At 39.4% G+C, this 24,315-nt stretch overlaps 2 protein-coding genes across 3 annotated transcripts in view; both read left to right on the forward strand.

Moving 5' to 3' along the window:
- adgrd2 (adhesion G protein-coupled receptor D2) overlaps positions 1–24,315 on the forward strand; it is a 153,628-nt gene that overhangs the window by 30,492 nt on the left and 98,821 nt on the right. The gene's annotated exons all lie outside the window — the stretch shown is intronic.
- Positions 18,934–24,315, forward strand: part of LOC126393944 (coiled-coil domain-containing protein 106-like) — a 613,357-nt gene continuing 607,975 nt past the window's right edge. Inside the window, exons 1-4 of the mRNA XM_050050401.1 lie at positions 18,934–19,078; positions 19,516–19,704; positions 20,401–20,559; positions 21,192–22,416. Coding sequence (XP_049906358.1) covers positions 19,665–19,704; positions 20,401–20,559; positions 21,192–21,496 — 504 coding nt within the window. The 5' untranslated portion in view covers positions 18,934–19,078; positions 19,516–19,664 and the 3' untranslated portion in view covers positions 21,497–22,416. The remainder of the gene's footprint in view (positions 19,079–19,515; positions 19,705–20,400; positions 20,560–21,191; positions 22,417–24,315) is intronic.

The raw sequence follows: 24,315 nt of genomic DNA on the forward strand, positions 1-24,315 counted from the left end.
CTAAAGCAAGGCTATTGCTATATATATATATATATATATAAAAGCATAATTATAAGGCTGCGAAAACCAAACGAATTTTATTTTATAGTGATTATACACTTGTATAAACATATTAATGGGTAGAATATTCAGATTCAGATTCAGATTGACAATAAACCATGCCAAATATTAAACACTGGCCCTTTAAGAAAATGAATTTGGTAAATGAAAATGTATTATTACATTATCTTTAAGACAAAAGACAAAAATACTTTTTTGAATGATGTCTAAAAAGTCAGATGGTCAGTTTTCCCCCAGATGACTCAATTTGCCCTCTGACTCGGATCACCACCATTTTATTCCCACTTGTTTTGTTTATTTTTAGTAACTCTTGTACTTATCTTACTGATGTTCTTATTCAGTTAGGCAGTGTTTTTCGCTTCTTGCTCCATAAACACTTTATATCTTGTATATTTGAAAATTTTGACTGATACTTAATACTCTAATGAAGCTCAGCGTAAGTTAAATCAGGAAGTCCTTCTGTGCTCATTCATTCACAACTCTATCCATCCCACTCCTACTGCTTCCTCTAATCAGCTGACTATAGGTGTTCACTCTGTTAGTTATCCAATCAGACTTTGCCATGATCTCTCTCAGCCAATCAGGATGCCACTGCAAAATTTTAAATCTGCCCTCTCTTCTGCTGCTGTCAGCTATCATTTTAGGCAGAATCTTTGTGCTGGCAGTCGCTCACCTTACCTTTTTCTTTGCCGTCTCTTGTTGATTGTAACAAGCCAATGTGCGATTCCTCAGCAGAATCATCTGTCACTCATTACATTCTCCTGTTCAGGCAATCTCGCCTGTTATAAGTCAGTATTGTCAATGCGCAACTTCATTCTTCTTTTCCACCTTCAGTCTCATTCTAAGTGACATGTAGCTATGGATTCAAGATATGGGCCCAAAACTACACGTAACATGATCTGTTTCATCGGGACACTGCGTAATTTACATACACCCGGATTGCCACGCGCAGTTCCTGGCTACTCCGCCAAGCTTTCCACGCACACCTTGCTTCTGTCCCTGGATATGCCTCAGCCTCTGCCTCGTCAGCGTCTTCATCACCACAGGCCCCCACAAGCAGCCAGCCTCCGCATACAGCTGGCCACCACTTTGAGCCAGTGCTTCATTCTGCCTCCAGCCTCTCAACAGCCCCGGATGCACCCAGATCCCTCATGTCGGGAGAGCCAAAAGCACCCCTGGTCGTGGGAGCACCCATTTGAAGACCGTCACCTTATACGACAACCAAACGTACAGATAATACCCACAAGACCTTTTATTCATTTATAAAGTGAGTAAATGTTAAAAGGGACGAAATGCTCATGTTTTTCGAGATACAGTTTACTACGAATGACAACCTACACAAATCAATAGCATTCTTATTCCACGTCGCATTCTGTTTAAAGTCCAGATAATTTGAAAGTGAATAGAAAAGAATTAGAGTTGTGACGTCACGAACGAACCAAATCTTTTGAACGGCTCATTAACATGAACGATGGGAACCGAGTCGCAGTTGGGAGCCGTTCATTTTTTTTGTTTGTTTGTTTGTTTTTTTTATCGCTGTGTTTCACACAGATGCACACACAAGCTCCTCCTTTGCTCCTCCACTAAGTGAGACGGAGAACAGGCACAAGGGGAGGAGTGCAGCAGAGTACACATGCGGTGCTTATTTGATATGCAAATATCGCATGACGTCATCTGAGTTGTGCACACTGCCTTCACATGAGTGCCTCAGGAAAAAAAAAAAAAAAAACATAGCCTGCTTAGTTTTTTATTGTGTATTTATAAGTTTTTAGGTGTTGCATGAATAACATAATTCAAGGTAGCTTTATTTACACACACACACACACACACACACACACACACTTTATACAAAGGGTAAATCCAAAATAGTGATCTCACTGTCAAAGCAGAGGGATATGGCACCACCTTGTGGAATATTTACAATGAATCCAGATCAGACTTTAAAATCTAGTCCACACATGTCAAATGAAGGTATAATCAATATTTCAGAATAATTCAAACTCCACCAATTCCAGTTCCACCAACAGAATATATATTGGTGTGATATCTGAGTTTGAATTATTCTGATCCAAATCTCACCCCATCATCATCATTCCTTCCAGTGATTATTTCCAGGATAAAATGAGTTACCCCCAGGCTGGCTTCATAAAATAAATAAATGTAAAAATGAGCCAGTCTTTTGAATGGCTCTTTGAAAGGAACGGATCTCTAAGATCCGGCTCCCTTCAAAGAGCCATAAATCTCATCTCTAAATAGAATATATTTACGTTACCATTTTTTCATCCTTGTGTAATTGCTTCCTACACAAGTGAAGGTTTAGTGCAATTTCTGAATGATGGATAATCCAGATACCACAGTAGACTGTCGATGTTCCTGTATGTCCACACGTGTCACCTATATTGTATGTAAATTGAAGGAGATTGCAGCCGCTATGTACTTATGTCCAAGACAAATTTCCTCCTTGAGGACAATAAAGTTTATTCTGATTCTGATTCTGGTTTATATATTATGTGTTTATTACATTTATTTTCTGTCTCTGTAGTTCTATATTTTATGAATTCTCTATATAGGGTATTTTTTACAGGCATTTTGTATCCCCTTTGTGATCCACGGCCCCTCTGTATAGTGTTGCTTTCTGATGTGGGGGGGTGCTTTTGATGGCAAGCTAGTCTGCCAGGAAATGCAACCCTTGCTATCTCCCACAAGGAAAGTGTCACATCCATGAAACTTACTCCACTTAACAGCACCAGTGCTATAACTATACTCTCAAAAGTATTTGATGCTGGGACCAACAGAGACAAAATTCTGACTATCTCCCACTAGGTTAGTGCAATTTGAAGGAAATCTTTATGCCTAGTGGTTAAACATCTTCACCTCAACTCTTCTTTTGGGATATACATACACAAACTTACTCAATGGGAGCATTTACAGATTTATTGTAATTAAACCACCACCTTGAAAACACCATCACATCAAACAACACATTTTTTCAATTGTTTTTCTAGAAAACACATAAATAAAATAAATGTATCAGTAATAAAGTAAAGATTCAAACAATAATATAGAAAATAACCGATAAAATTATAGCTGCTGCGCAGCAATGGTCGGGGCCGGGCAATTTTAGGCAAAATTAGGCAATTCTGAGCAACACACACACTAAAACAAAGCATATCACAACATAGAAGTTACATCATATAATTATGGCATGCCCTTCAAATTGTGGATGAGTGGCTTAAGTGATCAGACTCATAATATGCAAAGGAAAGAAAAAACTCAAGAACAAGAAAATAATAACATTAACTGCTAGCATTAGCTTAAAGCTAAACATTATCCATGGTGACAAAAATGAAAACATTTTTTAAAATGTAAAAGTAGCTATTGGATAGACTCTGCATATTGACTGATAGCTAAGCCAAATAAACAGGGAAAAGGGACAAGGGATAACAGGGAAAAGTGTTGATAAAGAGTATTTGTCTCTCCGCAAAACTGCCAGGATCATAATTATTTTAACCTTGGTAGTCTCTAATCCACATAGCATGATGCCCGAACATAGGACTTTCACATTAGAATGTCTGGACCTTTATGAAAAGTTTGGGTAGATTTCTCATATGGAAATGTTGCATGAGCTGAGGCTTGAACTCACAATCTTCAACACCAAGAACAATCCTCTATCTCACTGAGCTAATTGGCAAACAGAAATGTCACATGTAGCTTCACAAATTGACTAAGCCAGTCACCTGTGTGCAAGACAGCAGCTGTTAGTGTGTAAAGGCAGATTTCAAACGGCTGTCAAAAATTCAGTTATTAAGTCAAAAATCCGAAAATACACAAATTGCATCTAGACAGCATGGATATGTTGGTAATTTGTTTTTAACAATGATTTATTGGCTCCATAAATGAAACACTGATGTTTAGAAATGCCATTTTTGCATTGACTCCAATTGTTCGCATGAGAGCGAAATTCAAAATGCTGTAAAAAAATTCAGTTTTTGAGATAAAATTCTGATATTTTCCAAACATCATCTACCATGACTTCAAAATTTTGTCATTTTTTTAATGAGCATTGAAAATGTATTTAGCAAGAATTTGCAAGTATATGTTTACAGTACCGTTTACAGTCAAACATTTTGATGCACTGTAGGCTCAAAATTGTGGGAGGAGATAGGTTTAATAAGTTTTACAGTTTTTGAAAAAAACAGAGTGATGGACTTCATAATTTGCAATAGGTTTAAATGTACAAACGTTTCTTCAGTATTGGGGCTACATTTTGGTGAAAGTTGCAAATCTGTAGCACATATGGTTGATTTGTTTAGAATTTTCAAAATTTTGAACTTTAGAGGCTTGCTGTAGCGGCACCATCAGGACTATTGGCCTGTTTTTGCAGCTGAGGCAATCTGGCATGGGACTGGACCTTTGTGCAAAGTTTGGTGATTTCTGGTGATTTCTGGTGATTTTTTAAATACATCAATAATAAAGTAAATATTCAAACAATAATATAGAAAATAACCAATAAAATAAATAATGAGTAAATAATAATTTAAATACTGTAAAAACTAGAAGGGCACTCAGTAGAGTGCATACCTTTGACAGGGTCGAATCTCCCATGTAAAAGAAAGTGTAAAAAATATGACAGAATGCACCCCTTTTTCTACATCCTGCTGACAGACAAACAAACCAACAGATGTGGGTGAAAACACAATCTCCTTGGAAGAGGTAACAAGGGACACCACTACTTGCATGCAGGGCACACATACTGCTCATCCTCTGTACACATTCATGGTGGTACCACCTCTTAGCCTGGTTCCAGACCATAGACCCCGCCCACTCAACTGAGTAGGCTTGCATCTCTGGTCTGGCATACTGCAATGAATTTGCGATTTATCTCGTCCAAATGATGGACGGACCAATGAACGCCGGGGGTGGGGGCGGGTCTAGTGATTAGCCAATCAGCGCCACGCTAATGGCGACCGCTACAGATCCTACAGACCACATTAACGACGCTATCGAGGTATTTCGCCACTACTCGCTTTAATGGAGGACCAAATTAAGGAAGCTGCTAAACTGGATTTAACGGCGATGCAGCTGGGCGTGCACGACGACGGAGACATTTTAAACGGGCAATGCTCGCTTGTTTTCGGCACCCCCGAGGCATGGATATTAATGTTGTCAGATTCTGGGTGAGATGTTGATCTCTACTGATTGGTTAGGGAAAAATCAAATTCCCTCCCCCTTGTAAATCGCCTTCAATGGAGGCGATGTCAGACTGAAGGTTCTGAGAGCTTCAGTCTGACACTCAGGCTAGCCACCTCTGACAGACATCACAGCAAATCTGAAAAACAGTAGTACATAAGTGTTAGATAAGTTTTGCATTATGGGGTATCCCTAAAGATAGAATATCGCTAAATTAATTGACTGCTAATATTTGAACTATTCCTTCAATTTTTGGAAGTTCTCACCAACGTAAATGTTGTGTTCTAACTAAAAATTGAATTAATCTTGAAGTAAGTATTGAAGTATATTGAAGTAATCTTACATGTCTACATAAAGTGAGCACAACATTAATCATGCATTTGTTAGTAGATGCTGAGGATGCAGAAGATTGTTGTAATTACCACTGCAAACCTAATGTTGATCAAGTCAGAAAAAAATATTCCTTTTCATTTTTTTTTACATTTTGCAATGTCAAGAAATTACCCATTGTGTTTCATCCTGGTCCTCCATCCCACAATAAAAGCACAGGCTGCTTAGATTATCTGTTAAAACAAACAGTATTCACTAAATATGTTCAGATTAACCTTTATGTAGTGTTCAGGTCAACAAGGATACAATTTTCAACCTGAAAGTTCATGGCCTTGTCACTCTCTCACTCACTCACTCACTCACTCACTCACACACACACACACACACACACACACACACACACACACACACAGATAGAGAACAGAGAGATATACACACACATACACCTGCTACACTGTTACAATCCAAGCACCAAGTAGCCGTCTGCTCCCGCTTTCTTTACTCTCTGCAGAGTGGGAACCTGCACAGTGTCATTCTTAAAAATGTCAAAACTTTCAAGCACTGTACCCCTCACATCTGCACATCAGGTGAGGGACAAAACAAATAAATAACTCAACATCATGTTAATGGTGAGTTCCATATTGGATTGTTTCATGTTGATAGAGCCAACAAAGAAAATGAAATGACTAAAATCTATGTTTGGTTATTGTGTTTCTATTGTTGTCCTTCACCTGTAATTGCTTTAAAGCTTTGATTATAATAAAGGTGAAAATCAATTGAGAATATCAGTTCAAAATAATAAAAATCAATGAAAACATTGTTTCATTTAAATTTTTCCTACATAAGCATGATTTATGTCACCCTAGTCTTTATTATAGTGGATTTTTTACATAAATTATAACTTCATCACCTTAATCTGTTATCTATATTGTTTGTAATTGAGATAGAGAATATATTATATTAAGGAGTTTGTTTGGGTGGCACGGTGGTGTGGTGGTTAGCACTCTCGCCTCACAGCAAGAGGGTCGCCGGTTCAATCCCAGGCGTGGGAGCCCTTCTGTGCGAAGTTTTCATGTTCTCCCCGTGTCAGCGTGGCTTCACTCCGGGCACTCCGGCTTCCTCCCACAGTCCAAAGACATGCAGATTGGGGACTAGGTTAATTGATAACTCTAAATTGTCCGTAGGTGTGAATGTGAGCGTGAATGGTTGTTTGTCTCTATGTGTCAGCCCTGCGATAATCTGGCGACCTGTCCAGGGTGTACCCTGCCTCTCGCCCGATGTCAGCTGGGATAGGCTCCAGCCCCCCCACGACCCTCAAGGAGTTTGTTTATGTACATTTTTACTTCTGTATTAAAATTTGCATTGCACAGTGTTAAGTCACTGGCTTATGGTTGCATAATATTTATGAGATAACATGCATAAAACCAACAACATTAAGTGACTGACAATGTAGAGCAAAAAGCAAACACACCAGATTCTCTAAGGAGGGAAGTGGCTATGTCCAGCATCAACTTGTGCACTGCCTTCTTTGAAGTGTCAAGATCGATTGACTCCCCCTGTAAAATTTTCTCTGCAAACTGAAGAGAACTTTAATTAGCAGAATGGCATAGGGATTGCATGGTCTATGATATTTTCCTCTAATTGATTACACACAAATTAAACATCAAATTTAAAGAATTACATATAGCTAGTATATGTATAGTATTACCGCATTTAATAAATTCTACATCATGATGTATGAAAGCAGGTCAAGATCTTCACTTTAATTGCTACTGAATTTGAGTTTGACAATAATGTTTAGGTAACTGCATTTCACACTCAAGGTTGTGTTTAAGGCATGTGTGCTGCATGTCCACCTTGAAACATTGCAGCCTTTTTTCCTCATGAATGCTCTAAAATATGTAAGTAGTACATAATGTGAAAACCGCTGCACATAATCATTTAACAACAGGACACAAGGACAACTACATTTTTGAGTCAAATTTACCTTGTAGACTCCAGGCACACCTTCATCTTTCCTTTACCTTCCCTGAGTGGATCCAAGAAAAGGGTTCTTCTCTCATGTGGGTATAACCTTTTAATATTCACATGGAGACACACCATACAATAGTCAGGAACCCATGATATAAGTGAAATTCTACAATGTAGGGTATTGTGTAGGCCGTTTTAAATGACTAATTATGTGGAGTGTATACATCACTATAGATGTAGAGCATGTTCTCACCACAAACATCCAGTGATGTTGGTGTTTGTTCACAATTCCCAACAGGGCTCAACAATAAGGATTGCCCGATTGCCCGGGGCAAGTAAAACTCACGGTCGGGCATGTAAACTAACAACTCACTTGCCCGATGGGGCAAGTTGCTAAAAATAGTAAAAGTTAATAACTAATTGATAAAATAAATGTATTTTAAAACATGCTCTTCTGCTCTGATGCAGCGGTCTCTCTGCCTGAAGTCACAGGCACAGCTGTGTAACAATGTCCTGCCCACAGCCCCCATTGATATTATTTATCGCGACAGACACTTCATATAATAACATAACAATTTACTATTTATGTGTTATGCCATCGTGTCATTTCTGTCTCTACATGGTCACGTGTTAACAATTCTCCTCTGCTCTCTGTATCGCGCACGGCGGAGTTCCGCCACACACACAGGTGAGCATGCTAGAGCAGCTTGGGCCGCATTTTCCTGACCAAACCTGACCCTGAGCCCGGTGCAGTTTGTCAGCTGACAAAGTTATTGAAATGGACAGTGTGTAAATAACCAACAGACTGCTGTTACGCACAGACAAACACGCTGCTCGCACAGCAGCTCAGCACGGCACTCATGCTGAGCTTGTGTTGCGTTCAGGCGTTGTCACGTAAATAACAACTTCCAACACTTAAATAGGTCATAGCACAAAACAGCAGCATGTCAAGTGACTTTTTACTTTATTATATTCAATAAAATTGTATGTTCCTAAATCTTGAGACACCTCATATGTAAGCTAGACAGACATTTCACCTGCTCATTACTGTGCACACATGTACTGTATGTACTTAGTCCTAAAGAGCCCTTCTGGTGCCAGTAGATACATAGAAACATCCCAGCAGGCTGTGCTTTGCAAGCATACAAAAAAGTTTCACGCATGTGAAAATTATTTTTCATGCGTGTGCTTCACCTCCGCTGCTACAACTCCATCCTAGGGGAAACACTGCTGTGTGCGTTTTGTGCAACAGGTGGATGTGGTAGTCTACTGGTAGAGTAGAGAGAGAGCTAAGTAGCGTTGAAGTACAGTAGAGCAGGGCAGAGAGATGGAAGCAAAATATATTAAACCCAGTGTTAATACAGCAGAACTGGAGAGAGGGGTGAAAAATAAATAGAGGTGGGCATGGCTCAAGTAGGGCAAGTAAGTGAAAAAAAACCTTAGCGTTGAACCTTGCCCAAAATAACTTTGTGTGCAGCTGGATCAATCTGAAAGTAGTCAAAAGATTCCTTGGAATGTAAAGTGCATTCTAAATAAAACATTATTATTATTATAAGAAAATCCCTGTTAATTGAAAAATGCATATTTGCAACATTTACAAAATGCGAAGTCCTAACAATCCAGTACATACCCGGAGTTTTCTAAAATTATTCTGCCAGATTGCCGTCATAGCATGGGTGTCAATAGCAGCTGCTTCACCAGCATTGCACTGGTTTTATTTCTTTACAAGCACTGTCAAATATGCGTTGATCACCTATAAAACTTGGTTTGCAATTGTATTGCAATGTATTTTAACTATCATTGTTGGAATTTTAGCAATTAGGGATTGGAAATGAATGATTTCATACAATAACTAGAGCACTCGGAGGGCACAGACCTCCGCCAAACAGCTCGGATTTCCCGCCATTTTATTATTTTATCCACTTCGCTTCAACCGATCACCACCAAAATTATGTCATCTGTTCCTTGTGCCATTATCAACCTTTCTTGAAAATTTCATCAAAATCCGTTCAGAACTTTTTGAGTTATTTTGCAGACAAACCAGCAGACAAACGCCGGCGAAAACATAACCTCCTTGGCGGAGGTAATGAGAAAGTTATGCCTCACTCTCAAGCTCCTTGTTGGGACCAGTATTTGCAGTATCCCAAAAAAACAGTTTGTAGGGGCCCATTTTGGAAAGAAGTACATGCACATCTTTCCCTGCCCATGCCTACTGCACATCTGAAAAAATACAATACTGCATTATATAACATTATAACCATCAATCTTATAGTACAGGATTTACTGCAAAAAATATATATATTATACTATCTACATTTTTGAGCTGAAGCCTGTGTATATATTGGTGCTGGTGAGGTAACTGCTGGTGAGGCTGGGGCTGCTGGAGCTGTTGTGGCTGCTGGTGCTGCTGTGGAGGCTGGTGCTGTGATGGCTGGCACTGCTGGTGAGGCTGGGGCTGCTGGTGCTGTTGTGGAGGCTGGTGCTGCTGCTGTGGAGACTGGTGCTATGATGGCTGGCACTGCTGGTGAGACTGGCACTGCTGGTGAGGCTGCTGGGGCTGCTGTGGAGACTGGTGCTGTGGTGGCTGGCACTGCTGGTGAGGCTGGCACTGCTGGTGAGGCTGGGGCTGCTGTGGAGGCTGCTGGAGCTGTTGTGGAGGCTGGTGCTGCTGTTGCTGCTGTGGAGGCTGGTGCTGTGGTGGCTGGCACTGCTGGTGAGGCTGGGGCTGCTGTTGCTGTGGCAGCTGGCACTCCTGGTGAGGATGGGGCTGCTGGGTGAGGTTGCTGGAGCTGTTGTGGAGGCTGGTGCTGCTGCTGCTGTGGAGGCTGGTGCTGCTTGGGCTGCTGTGGAGGCTGGTGCTGCTGGGGCTTCTATGGCAGCTGGTACTGCTGGTGAGGCTGGGGGTGCTGGAGTCTTGATTTTATGAGGGATGCGGGGCAGCTCCTACCTTGCAATTTTCAAATGATCTACATTAACTTTGTAAAAACAGTACCATCTTCCGCAAGCAGATCAGCACTTTTCCCCTGTAGTGCCGTCACAGTGAAAGGGCCAAGGAAGTTTGCCTCCAGTTTGCCACCTTTTCTCTGTTGGCTTCTTACATTTTGTTTCCACACCGTGTCCCCTATTTTGAAGCCAGGCTTAGGAGCACCCTGCTTCATTTGCCACATTGTCTTCTCCTGCTGCTTGGTGACATTGTTATGAACAATATCCTTGATTTCATCAAGGTGCTTAATGTCCTCTGACACAGCTTCTTCTGCCTGAACATCCTCGACACTGCTGTCTACCTGTGAACAAATGTTTTTACATTCTTTCATTCTATATTTTCAACACTGCATTCATAGACCTTAAAATATATTGAGACATGTGTTTACCAACCATGAAGTCTTCTGGCACCTCTGTTGGGTTACGAGCCTCTGGCCCAAATCTCAAAAAGAATGGGGAGAACTGAGTGGTAATCTGTTTTTTTGGTCCGCAACCCAAACATGACTGCGTCCAAGTAGTCGTCCCAGTTTTCAGCTTTTTTGCCACCAGCTTGCTGAGAGCTCTAAAAAAAATAACAGAATTTTAACTGACAATAGGCATCTCCCAAAAAGATATATTTATGGTCCAACTGGCATTTGCTGCTGTAAGTTGAAGACCCTATGGTACATATGATGATAATGTACATAAACAGTATAATGAATTTATGTTAAATCAACCATTTGCCTCACCTTTGTATGGTACTGTTCATCCTCTCTACCAGTCCATTGGTTTGAGGATGATAAGGTGAACAAAGACTCCTTTTGATTTCTAACTTGGCACGTACATTCTTTTTTGTCTGTCAATATAAGAACATACATAGCCTAGATCAAAACACAACTAAAATATTTCCAACATTTTTTTCAAAGTATTTTCAAAATTACCGTATTCACAGACTCTTTTCCTTGATCCGTCAGTATCCTTTTCGGAGCCTCAAATTGATGGAAAAATTTAATGATGCATTCTGTCACCTCTGCTGCTCTTTTGGTACGGAGAGGATAGGCTTGTGGCCACTTTGTCAGGTAATCCACTATAACGCAGATGTACTGATAGCCATTTTTTGTGTTTTTTTATTTACCTATCAGGTCCATGCTGAGTAACTCAAATGGATGTGTTACCTGTAAAAAGCAGTACAAAATAAAAAATATACATTTCATTCTGGATACAATGTTTGTGAGCATGGTGATGTTTAAAGAAAATAGTTCAGTTTCAGTCAGTCAGAGATTTCTTCTTTTCCACATGCTCTGCTGAGACTTATGTAAAGCTTTATATTTGCAAGGTAAATATGTTTTGTGACAAAACAACAGACATCGATTATGAGAATGTGTCAACTTACCTTTATGGGGTATACTCCACCTCCTGTTTGATAATATGACCAGCTGTCTGGCACACTGCACGTTCTGACAACTGTTTACAACACATACACATGACAAAGTTAACTATCTCTGCTGGCATTTTTCTGTCACTTCACATTGGATTTGACAATGTATAAAAAGTTTTAAAATTTCTGTAATTAAATGAAAATATACATATACAAAGTACTTATTTTTTCTTCAAGTGCAGTGTTTACTTACCCATTTATCTATGTCAGCAGACATCCCAGGCCAGAAAAACCTTTTCAAAATGGCATCTCTGGTCTTTTTTTTTTTTTTTTTGTCCAGTGTGAGCACCTTTGGAGCTGTCATGAAAATCCCTAAAAATGACGTTGGCCTCCTCTGTGCCTTGTTTTGATTACCTTACCAGGACCTTCAAATAGTACAATGCTCCTTCTGGGAAATAAATTGAAACATATGTTTAAATGTAAGCGCGTGATGTCTATATTTAAAACAGAAATCCTTAACTCACCTTCTAGGACAAACTTTGAAGTCTTTCATCGAATCTCATTTTTTTCTGCCTTTGTTATGTTTGGCGGATACTGGCCTTTAGTTTTGTAATCCAGAATAGCCTGATACAATACTGTATCCATCTTTCTGTCAATGTCGCTGTCGATTTCTGAGCCCTTAAAGGTGCTCCCACAAATTTGTCTGCCCAGTGGAGTAACATCATTTGGGTAATTATTGAATAATTGGATAATACAGGTACAGTAAATGCATAGCATTACATGCTGTTTATATATATACAATTTATAATAAAGTAGCTTGACCTAATATTTCTACATTATAATATATTTTTGATCATATTACTATGTAATTATGTAAACTAAAATAAAACTGTTACACTAAAAGTGTAACAACAAAAGTGTAACATGCAGTTAATATAGGCTACTTTTATAGCCTACATCTCCATTTATTTCATATGCAAAGATGCTGATGCAATTCAGTGTAAAACAAAACATTCAAATGCATTAACTAATGTTGATAAATGGGGTAATATTTTCATGAGAGTAGTGTGTTTCTCCCAGCATCAAATACTTTTGAGAGTATAGTTACAGGACTGATGCTGATAAGTGGAGTAAGTTTCATGGATGTGACACTTTCCTTTCCTGGCAGACTGGCTTGCCATCAAAAGCACCGATGTCGTACAGAATAGATCAGCACGATAAATTAACAGTAATCCATATGACACAATGAGACAGAAAGAGAGACAGAGAAAGAGAGAGACAGAGAGACAGAGGGAGATGCAGGACAGAAGGTAATGGTAATAGCTTACAACAACATTAATGAAAGTAATAATATTATAATTATAATTCTGGCTATTGTGTTACAATATGTTGAAAGCATATATTAATATCTGATAGTATACATTTGTGACAGTAATCATATGTGTAAAATAACAGTAGAAGTATGACTAATGATAACAGCAGCATCAGGAGGCATCTGGCAGGACCACGGCAGCAGCACAACCACACATGCCACACTATCCAGGCACCGCTGCGATATAAGTTAACCTGCGAGACAGTGGAGCAGAAGCCGAGTTAGTGACATGCAGTACGGCCGAGTTAGCAAGATGCAGTAACAGGACATGAGAGAGAGAGAGAGAGAGAGAGAGAGAGAGAGGAGAGAAGGTGCCAGGTGTATTATAGGGAGTCCCCCGGCAGACTAGGCCTAAGTCAGCCTAACTAGGGGCTGGTACAGGGCAAGCCTGAGCCAGCCCTAACTATAAGCTTTATCAAAGAGGAAAGTTTTAAGTCTAGTCTTAAATGTGGCGACGGTGTCTGCCTCCCGGACTGCAACAGAAAGATGATTCCACAGGAGAGGAGCCTGATAGCTAAAGGCTCTGGCTCCTGATCTACTTTTGAAGACTTTAGGGAACACGAGTAACCCTGCATTCTCCGAGCGCAGTGTTCTGGTGGGATAATATGGCTATATGAGCTCTCTAAGATATGACGGAGCTTGACCATTTAGAGCTTTATAAGTTAACAGTAGGATTTTAAATTCAATTCTGGATTTTACAGGGAGCCAGTGCAGAGAAGCTAAAACAGGAGAAATATGATCTTGTTTCTTAGTTCCTGTTAGTACACGTGCTGCTGCATTCTGAATTAGCTGGAGAGTTTTTAAAGATTTATTAGAGCTACCTGATAATAGGGAGTTACAGTAATCCAGCCTAAAGGTATCAAAAGCATGGCCGATTTTTCTGCATCTTTTCGGGTCAGGATAGGCCTAATTTTCGCAATATTACGCAGATGAAAAAATGCAGGGTAAGACTTTATTTGAATGGGGGTGAATAAGACTGTCATAACACTGTCATAATCGTGACATGACACCTGTCATGAACATTAATGAATGCTTATGACAGTTGTCGTTAAGTGTCATTCGGTAAATTATGTCACCTTTGATTTAAAGTTGACATTGTTTGAGATGTCTTTGTTATGACAACTTGACATAAGCCAAGACAACATACCCTGTCATAAACATGACATAGTAGACCTCACTGTCAAACTTTAAAAAAACTATTTAGCTTTATATCTTAACATGACAAACTGTCATATGTGGTTCATTTTGACATTAGCTGTCACAAGACCATTATGATTGTGTCCTAAACATTGTGCTTTTCATTATGATGTCATTAAGTGTAACTAGACTGCCAAATGAGTTTGTAACTGTCATATATAATTTGAACCTGTCATTAAGTGTAATTACATAGTTAAATCGGTTCATAACAGTGTCATGACTGTTTTCTATGAATTCAAGTAAAGTGGAACAATTTGAACCTTTCATTAAGATGTCATTAAGTGTAATTACATAGTGAAATCAGGTTATAACAGTGTCATGACTGTTTTCTATGAATTCAAGTAAAGTGAAACAATTTGAACCTTTCATTAAGATGTCATTAAGTGTAATTACATAGTTAAATCAGGTTATAACAGTGTCATGACTGTTTTCTATGAATTCAAGTAAAGTGGAACAATTTGAACCTTTCATTAAGACGTCATGAAGTGTAATTACACTGTCAAATGATTAAAATACCTTAACGAAAGCAACAGACAAGTCAAGAGATTTTTCCTTCATGTATTTCAACACAAAACAGAAAACATAAACTGTTGCATCATTTGTATTACTTCTCAAACAGAGGGTTCCAGAGCAGATGATGTTTATCTAAAGCAGCATACATGTGAGAATTGATACAACACAAGCAAGGATCTAGTCAGGAGAGAACATGATTAAGTGCCATGAGGCAAAGTTTGAGTCCGATATTTGATGTTTACTTGACTTGTTTTTTTAAATCATGAAAAAGTCTGCCCAAGACACCATTGTAATGGTGTACACCTAACCAGTGGTGCCACTCTATCATCTTCAGATGAAGCTTCAGTGACTCAGGAGTACGATTACCTCTATGGCGCCATACTTCCAGCTTGTAGTTCTGCCATGCACGCTCAATATGCTGAGTATGAGCACCAGTCTCTCGGTCAACAAAGTTTTTTTTTATGGCAGACAGAATACTGACCATATCCATACTGAGCAAGTTGCCCCTTGTAGGCACGCCATTCATCAGTGAGAATGGATGTTCTGGGTCTTATATAGCATCTAATTTGGCCTATAAGGGTTTGTCTTGTGAGATCCCTGACAAGTCTCAGAATGGGTCTTCTGGAATTCCCGTCAACCTCCAGCATCCCGAAGACCCACTGCCGTTCACGGTGCCAAGTGTTGCCACATCGACCACGATGGTACTGAAAGTAAATAAGAAAAGACAAAAACTTTAATAAGCTTTGGGTTTCAATATGTGTCCTTTCCACATGCACTGCAGGATAAAGTATTATTCTGCATTTTAAAAACAGGTCAGAGGGTGTGCTGCACAATCCTCATTTACAGCTAACAGGTCAGAGGGTGTGCTGCACAATCCTCATTTACAGCTTGTATATCGTCACCCTCTTAAAATATTTGCCTAAGTCATATTTTCAAGTTAAAAAAAAAAAACAGAAAAAACTGAACCAAATATAGATATTGGTTCAGGTTTTGAAAAACTTGAAAATATGACATAAGCCAATATTTTAAGAGGGTGATGATAATGAATTATTAATATTGACTGCCTGATTGTTCTCATGCTGATTGAAAATAAAACATTGCAGAACAAGAGCATTTGCATTTCTCCTTGACAGTAATCATAGAATGTTAAGGTTAACCATCTATATTTCTCCATTTTCTCCAGTGTTTCCACAACATGTGACCACCAATGTCATCTATATTTCTCCATTTTCTCCAGTGTTTCCACAACATGTGACCACCAATGTGCTGTACTCACCCCTTAGTGCAAAATGGGTGTACTCTTCTTATTCTATTGTTTTCCAACAGATTTTTAAATTTTCTTTTCCCCAATCAGCCCTCTAAAATGTCTCTTCTATGTTTAAAGCAGCTGTGAGGAACTGTAATTTTTTTCTTGACTTTAACACCTCCCCGTGGACATGAGCACAACCGCCCCTTGTCATAAAATCTTGGTTTAAATATAGTACAGATGCATACAAATATACAGCCCACCTTTCGTTTGTGGGCAAATTTGCTCTCGTCGATAACAACAAATCGATGACGACCACCAATCCTCATTCCTCTTTTCCTCAGTCGCTTGAGGGCAGCAATGCACACCTTCAAATGAAGAAATAAAACATCAGCAAGTTGAGTTGTAACAATGCCTGAAGTATGGAATTTGATAAATATGTATGCACAAGTTTAGGACTAAAGTTACATTGCATGTGTCACTGAGTGTACCAAATAATTGTGTAGCAATATTGAATCCAATTGTCTACAGTAGTAACTTATCAAGCATCTATTTTTTACCTAATCAATTATAGTTAGAGACTAGTATGTAATGTGACAACCTTTCTGAGTACTTTCGCCATTTTTGTCAATGTCCTGGAGCTTGCTGCTATCCCCTCAGTGATCATGGCAAGTTGCTTCAACTGCAAACCTTGTGCAAATCTGAAGGAAGGAGAAAAGTCATTAAGAAACCTAATTGACATGGCCTGCATAATATCCTGTCATTGAATTGGGCTGACATGAAACTAAAAGTAAACTGTACTAGGCGAGCATGAGTTAGTGCCATTCCAATTTGTACTGTATGAGGTGCAAGAACTCCATTACTTTAGGTTATATTTTATAGGACATATACACTCACCGACCACTTCATTAGGGACACCTGTGACATTGTCAGAAAGGTGATAATTATACTTTATGTTTATTATTGAGGTTGTAATGGGTTGTTCTGGTGTACTGGAGTGCAATGTATTGAAAAGTGTTCCTAATATTTTGTCTACTATGGACAATAGTATAAGGAACACGGCTCAATATGATGTGCTCCAGTACACAAGCACCATCCACTATTTAAAGGATCCTACATCAACTACACATCTATAAATCACACTGCTAAATATGTTATTTAAGAAACTTAAATTTGATTTCTTTAATATATGAATACTGTACCTGTGCATGAACTCAAGCCATTTTGTCAAAGGGATGTGAGATTTGCTGAATATTGAGCCACTGCGTACAGATCGTGGGGAACTTTTATGATGCTTACAGACCCTGAGGAAAAAGAAGGCAAAATCCTGAGAAGTAGACTACCACACATAAAAATATCAAATAGCATATGATACAGGATAACTAGAACATATTGTAGTGATTTCCAAAAGTTTTGTAATATTAATGCTACTGAAGTTAGGGCTAATTTCAGACTTCTGGCTCTTTAATATGACATGATCCAATTATAACGTTACACCCAAATGTTACTACTTGCTGCTATGTTGTCTGCCTTGATGGCTAATAACTGTTCTTAAATAACAAACGATAATATAGCTAGATTAGAAAGTTAGAGTTAGCTTCTGCTTACCACCACAGCCCATCCTTGACATGGCATGTCACCAGATACATCCTTCGATTGCATTTTGTGCACTTCATCGTCCTCTTCATGATACCACGTTTCTGCATCCATCTAATTCTTCTTCTTTTGTTCTTCTTTGTATCTGAACACCTAATAGTTTTTAAAAGTTCTTCCATTAGCGCCATTGCATCAACTGTTCACCCATCTGGTTGCATGTGTCGCGGTCGCGCCTAAATGGTTGAGAACCACGTCACTTCGTCTTCCTCGTCGCTCTTTTGTAAAACAATACACGCTCCACTGACCACACAGAACAGCGCCCCCTCGTGTGTCTGCAGGGAAATGTCATCTTCATTCATGAAAACAGTCAGCAGAATTAAGCTTACGAAAGACGTCCACAAGTGTGTTTTATTTTTATCAATAAAATACACTCTATGCAGTACAAAATATCTTTAACATATTTGTTAGTATTTCATCACTGTTTATGAAATCAGAGGTATGACTGTGGTGACCAAATTTACTTTTACTTTTATGTCATCCTTGGGTTTTTCGTTAAAAATATGTATATTATACACACTTCCTTGATGCTTTGGCAATATCGTTGTTGTAATAGTGATAATAGTGTTGTAGTTCAGATTTGAATTTGACCTGAATGCGTGCGTAACGTAACGTTAACGTTACCTGACTGTCCAATGACAGTTATAGATCTCTGCGCGTGCGCGACAGAAACAGACCGGAGTGCAACCCCGTGCAACACATGGAAACAGAAGAGTATCAAGGAAACAAAGTACTTTCAAAGTTTGCTATTTCAGGTAAGCTAAAGCGAAATATGCAATTTGGGCAATTTTATTTTATTATATTTGGGGAGAACATGATAACATTGACGTCAGTCTTTGGCGTTTTAGGTAAAGTTAGTTCAGCAATTAATGCTAGTTAGCCTTTATGTTCAAGTATTTTAACGGCAGCCTACAGGCTATAGTTTTTCCCCAAGTTTTCATCTAGCTAATTCTAAACAACTACAACATTACGTTTGCCAAAGTTGCCTCAACTATTGTAACGTTAGCTGCCATGACATGGTGCTGGTGTTCTTTGCTTTACACAGCTGTAGCTAGATGGACACCCGTTTCAACGAAGGCTGAGGAAGCTGAGGAAGCCCTGCCACAAGTCAGGGAGGAGGCGAACGAGGACGAGACACAAGATGTGGAAGAGGTCCCTATTCCACCAAAGAAAAAGAAGTTAGTCAAATATTCCCCAAAGAAACTAAGTAAGTCTAGTTATTATCTTAATTATTATTTTGACTACTTTCGCCAGCAGGGCTTGAAATGAACTCCTCCCACCATCACAGTAAATAAATAAATTGCTTTGCAGCAGAAGTTTTGGCTGTGGTTGTTAAATCTGTCAATTCTACTAGTCACTTTGGCAGCAGATTTCCAACCTGTGTTCACTCTGTTTATTCATAGTCCTTTGGTTGATTGTGGCACATACTATTTCTAAATGTTCTCATTTTCTGCATACACTATATGTACAAGAGCATTGGGAGTATTGTGCTGGTGTACTGGAGTGCAATGAATGTAAGGTATGTTACAGAATTAGACATAAATATAGGGAACGCAGCTCAATATAATGCACTCCAGTACTCCACCACCATTCACTGACCTCAATAACAAACATAAAGTAGAATGATCAATGCCCCTGTTCCAGTGTCTCCAACAGGGGCGTTGCAGTTGGCCAAACTTAAAGAACAAGCCAAGATGGATTGACAGAAGATTGAACACCTTGAGGACCGCATTAAATACCTGGAGGAGGCCAACAGGGATCTGAAAAATGACAAGGACTTCCTACTTTCCCAAATGAAGGGGACCCCCAGCATGCCTGCATCTACTGGGAAAGGTACAAATGTACTACAATTAACATTATTCATGCAGTACTAGATATTCAGGGAAGTCGTGGGGGAGAAATTGAAATAGGCTGGGTTTTCTGGAGTGCAAGGATAGTTTATTATATACAATTAATAATAATTATTGCATCATTGTAACACACCTGGGATGTCCACTTGATTGGAAATACTATTTTCCCAAGCCCTTCCAAAAACGTTTTCCCACGTGACCTGACGTAGGTCTCTGATGATGACATTGCTACGCATAAAGTGATATAAACCCTTGCCCAGCTAGTAATGTTAGCCACTGAGATGGACTGAGCCATCGCTGCATGCTGCAGCTGCTGCCCTACTGACATGCTAACAGACACAGCCATCGCTGCATGCTGCAGCTGCTGCCCTACTGACATGCTAACAGACACACACACAGACGGTTCATTCACTGTTGCTGCTGCTAAAAGTTTGAAAAATTAACTCTGAGCTCTCCTCCTGCCAGTAAGCAGCTCTGGATCACTCTATAGCACAAAATAATAAAAGCCATTATCTGTAATAAAACAAAGCCTGTTTTAGGACATGTACAGTTGTCTGCTTTAATAAACTCAAGGCAGTACCAAGAGTGAGCCTGCATTGAAAAAAGTATATTCTTTTTTTGCTTTGTTTCCTTATACACCTCTATGCTTGTCCAATCACCCCCACCCCCCTTCTCCCAGGCTCTGGAAAGACTTCTTCATCTTCAAGTTCAATGTCTCCCAGTTCCTCCTCAGACTCCAGCTTCTCATCATCCTCAGAAGAAGAGGAGAAAAAGAAAAAGAAAAAGAAGAAGACCAAGAAGTCCAAGAAACAGCCTGATTCTCACGGACATTCAAGAAGTAAGCACAAGTATTGATCATCTTTATAACAACCCTAAAGTTGACCGTTACTTAACTCCCTTGTATGGTTTATATTTGTACTACCACCATGGGCTTAGTTAATAATAATTAGATGGGACCTAAGAGTTGCTATGTTATATCCATGTCCCACTTTAATGTTATATTTTAGTATTCTCTCTAAAAATCAATGATTTAGATCTCTACAGCTATGTATAGCTTTCTCGTTCTCCACAGGTTATTCTGTGGTCTTCTCTGGTTTTGTTAGATATTTAGCCTCTGAAACAGATAAGAAAAAAATCTACTTACTGTACCATGCTGGTTCACTGTGCATCCTCTACCCAAGCTGGTTATGTTTGGTACAGCGGGCAGGTAAGAAAGGACGTTACTTGCTTGGCATCCTCCTTCCATGCTGGTGATGGCAGATATTGCTGCCCACAGAGGCAGGTAGTTAAGGAGCTAAATCTAATATAACCAGCCTAGAAGGAGGATGCACAGTAAACCAGCAGTACGATAAGTAGGATCCTTTCTCATCTGCTAGTACTACAGGACCTATAGGGTGCCAGATCAACAATGCCAATGCATGCCTGAAAAAAGATGACTTTTTTTGTTTGTTTTTCTGTTGTTTTGTGAAGTGACCACAACGGATGGAGTTATCCGCCACTACAAGAATGCCCTCCGCATATTCAACAAGTCTGGATCCATGAAAAAGGCCTTTGCCAAACTTAATGTTGACCGCAACACAATTGCGAGAACAGCTGTAATTGCTGAGCTAGCGATCACATTTCCAGACACCTTCAAGGACCTGCTCCCAGGAGATGAGAAGATGTCGGCATTTGCAGAGCGGTGCAGGGGGGCTATAACAGAGGAGATGGCTGAAACCATCACAGCAAAGAAAAAAAGAGGAAAACTCCTCCCAATAATGTATAAATACACTTAAGACTGTTCATTGAACTTGTTTATGTTAAACAAGTTATTCTGTTTATACATACAAAGTATATGTTGGAACCCTCTGTTTGAGAAGAAATAATACGAATAATGCAACAGTAATGCAACAATAATGTTTTGTGTTGAAATACATGAAGGAAGAATCTCTTGACTTGTCTGTTGCTTTTGTTAAGGTATTTAAATCATTTGACAGTGTAATTACACTTAATGACGTCTTAATGAAAGGTTCAAATTATTCCACTTTACTTGAATTCATAGAAAACAGTCATGACACTGTTATAACCTGATTTAACTATGTAATTACACTTAATTACATCTTAATGAAAGGTTCAAATTGTTCCACTTTACTTGAATTCATAGAAAACAGTCATGACACTGTTATGAACCGATTTAACTATGTAATTACACTTAATGACAGGTTCAAATTATATATGACAGTTATAAACTCATTTGGCAGTGTAGTTACACTTAATGACATCATAATGAAAAGCACAATGTTTAGGACACAATCATAATGGTCTTGTGACAGCTAATGTCAAAATGAACCACATATGACAGTTTAATGTCATGTTAAGATATAAAGCTAAATAGTTTTTTAAAGTTTGACAGTGAGGTCTACTATGTCATGTTTATGACAGTGTATGTTGTCTTGGCTTATGTCAAGTTGTCATAACAAAGACATCTCAAACAATGTCAACTTTAAATCAAAGGTAACATAATTTACCGAATGACACTTAACGACAACTGTCATAAGCATTCATTAATGTTCATGACAGGTGTCATGTCACGATTATGACAGTGTTATGACAGTCTTATTCACCCCCATTCAAATAAAGTGTTACCAAATGCAGTCCGTGAGGTTTGTTTTAAATGAGAATTAAAAGACAAATCTTGATCAAATATTACTCTGAGGTTTCTTAGGGTAGTGCTAGAGAGTGCCATCCAGAGAAACTATGTCATCAGAGAGTCTCTGAGTTGTTTGGGGCCAAGAACAATAACTTCAGTTTTGTCTGAATTTAACATCAGGAAATTGGTGCTCATCCAGGTTTTTATGTCTTCAAGGCAGTTATGAAGTTTTGTTAATTGATTAGTTTCTTCTGGCTTCATCGATAAATACAACTGTGTATCATCCGCATAACAATGGAAATTTACAGAGTGATTTCTAATGATGTTACCTAATGGAAGCATATATAGAGTAAATAGGATTGGTCTTGGGGCGTCGGTGGCTTAGTGGATGGAGCAGGCGCCCCATGTACAAGGCTGTTGCCGCAGGGGCCCGGGTTCGACTCCACCCTGTGGCCATTTCCTGCATGTCACTTCCCCTCTCTCTCCCCCTTTCACACTTGTCTGTCCTGTCAATTAAAGGCTAAAATGCCTCAAAAAATATATTTTAAAAAAAAAAAAAATAGGATTGGTCCGAGCACAGAACCTTGCAGAACTCCAAAACAAACTTTAGTAGCACAGAACCTTGCAGAACTCCAAAACAAACTTTAGTACGTAAGGATGATTCATCATTGATGTAAACTAGGGCATTAACGACTTTGATTTTTTTCAGGTCGACTTATCTGTCAATAAAGTCGAAGTCGAGTCGACAAGTCATTTGATGACGTCATCACATTGACACGGCGGAGGAAAGTGAAGTATCTCCACACATGTGATGTGTGTCTGGCGGAACGTACGCGGAACGGACTCTGTGGAGGTCTGCGCGGACTCAAAGCGGACGCCCGGCAAGCCCTGTGCGCGCAAAGCTCAGATTTTACAACCGCGCGGACTCCGCTCGGCGCACCAGTGACTGCTCGGCATGTATTTTTCACATTGCAGGGATTTTTCACGGACATTTTTACAGGAAACTACAACGCGGAAGTGCGCTCAACTATGAAAGCCCGAATGACTGCGGACATTCCTCGCGGAGTCTGCTCCGCTTATAGTACGCCCGAGTATGTTCACTTAGTCAAGGATAAAGTATCAGCGTAAGCCAATCAGAAGCAGCGATTGCATTCCGTACACAAGCACATACACAGAGAGAGGGAAAAAACACAAGACTCCTCCCGGGGGGTGTCGACTTGTGCCACTGACGTCGACACGTCGACAAATCGACTTTTCTATTAATGCCCTAATGTAAACAAACTGTAAACGATCAGATAAATAAGATTTAAACCAGCTTACTGCAGAACCTTTTAGGCCAATTAAGTGTTCCAGTCTCTGTAGCAGAATTGGATGGATCTAATAAAACAAGTACAGAGATGAGTCCTTTGTCTGAAGCAATCAGAAGATTATTTGTAATTTTAACTAGTGCTGTCTCAGTGCTATGATGCACTCTAAATTCTGAATGAAATTCTTCAAATGAATTATTATCATGGAGAAAATCACACAGCTGGTCTGCCACTACTTTCTCAAGTGGAAAGAAAGGGAAGATTAGTACATAGCAGCTGCAATCTCCTTCAATTTACATACAACATAGGTGACACGTGTGGACATACAGGAACACTGACAGTTTACACATTACTGCGGTATCTGGATTATCCATCAGATATCAGAAATTGCACTAAACCCTAGGGATGCACCGAATATTGCAAAAAAACACACATTCGGTATACGGTGGAATAAGTTAAAAGCAAGGCCGAATAATAGCGTCGTTTTGATAACGCAATCAAACAGCGTGCCGTGACGGGCGGAATAAAATGACGGTAGTGTGGCGATCCGTCCGTCACGGCACTCGCATTTGCGACTAAAAATAGTTTTGAGCGAGCAAAATAGGCTTAAATCATTCAGCACGCTGTGCGAGCAGCCTACAGATTTCAACCAGCAGCA

This window comes from Epinephelus moara, chromosome 8, assembly GCF_006386435.1.
Source record: "Epinephelus moara isolate mb chromosome 8, YSFRI_EMoa_1.0, whole genome shotgun sequence".
Taxonomy (NCBI): domain Eukaryota; kingdom Metazoa; phylum Chordata; class Actinopteri; order Perciformes; family Serranidae; genus Epinephelus; species Epinephelus moara.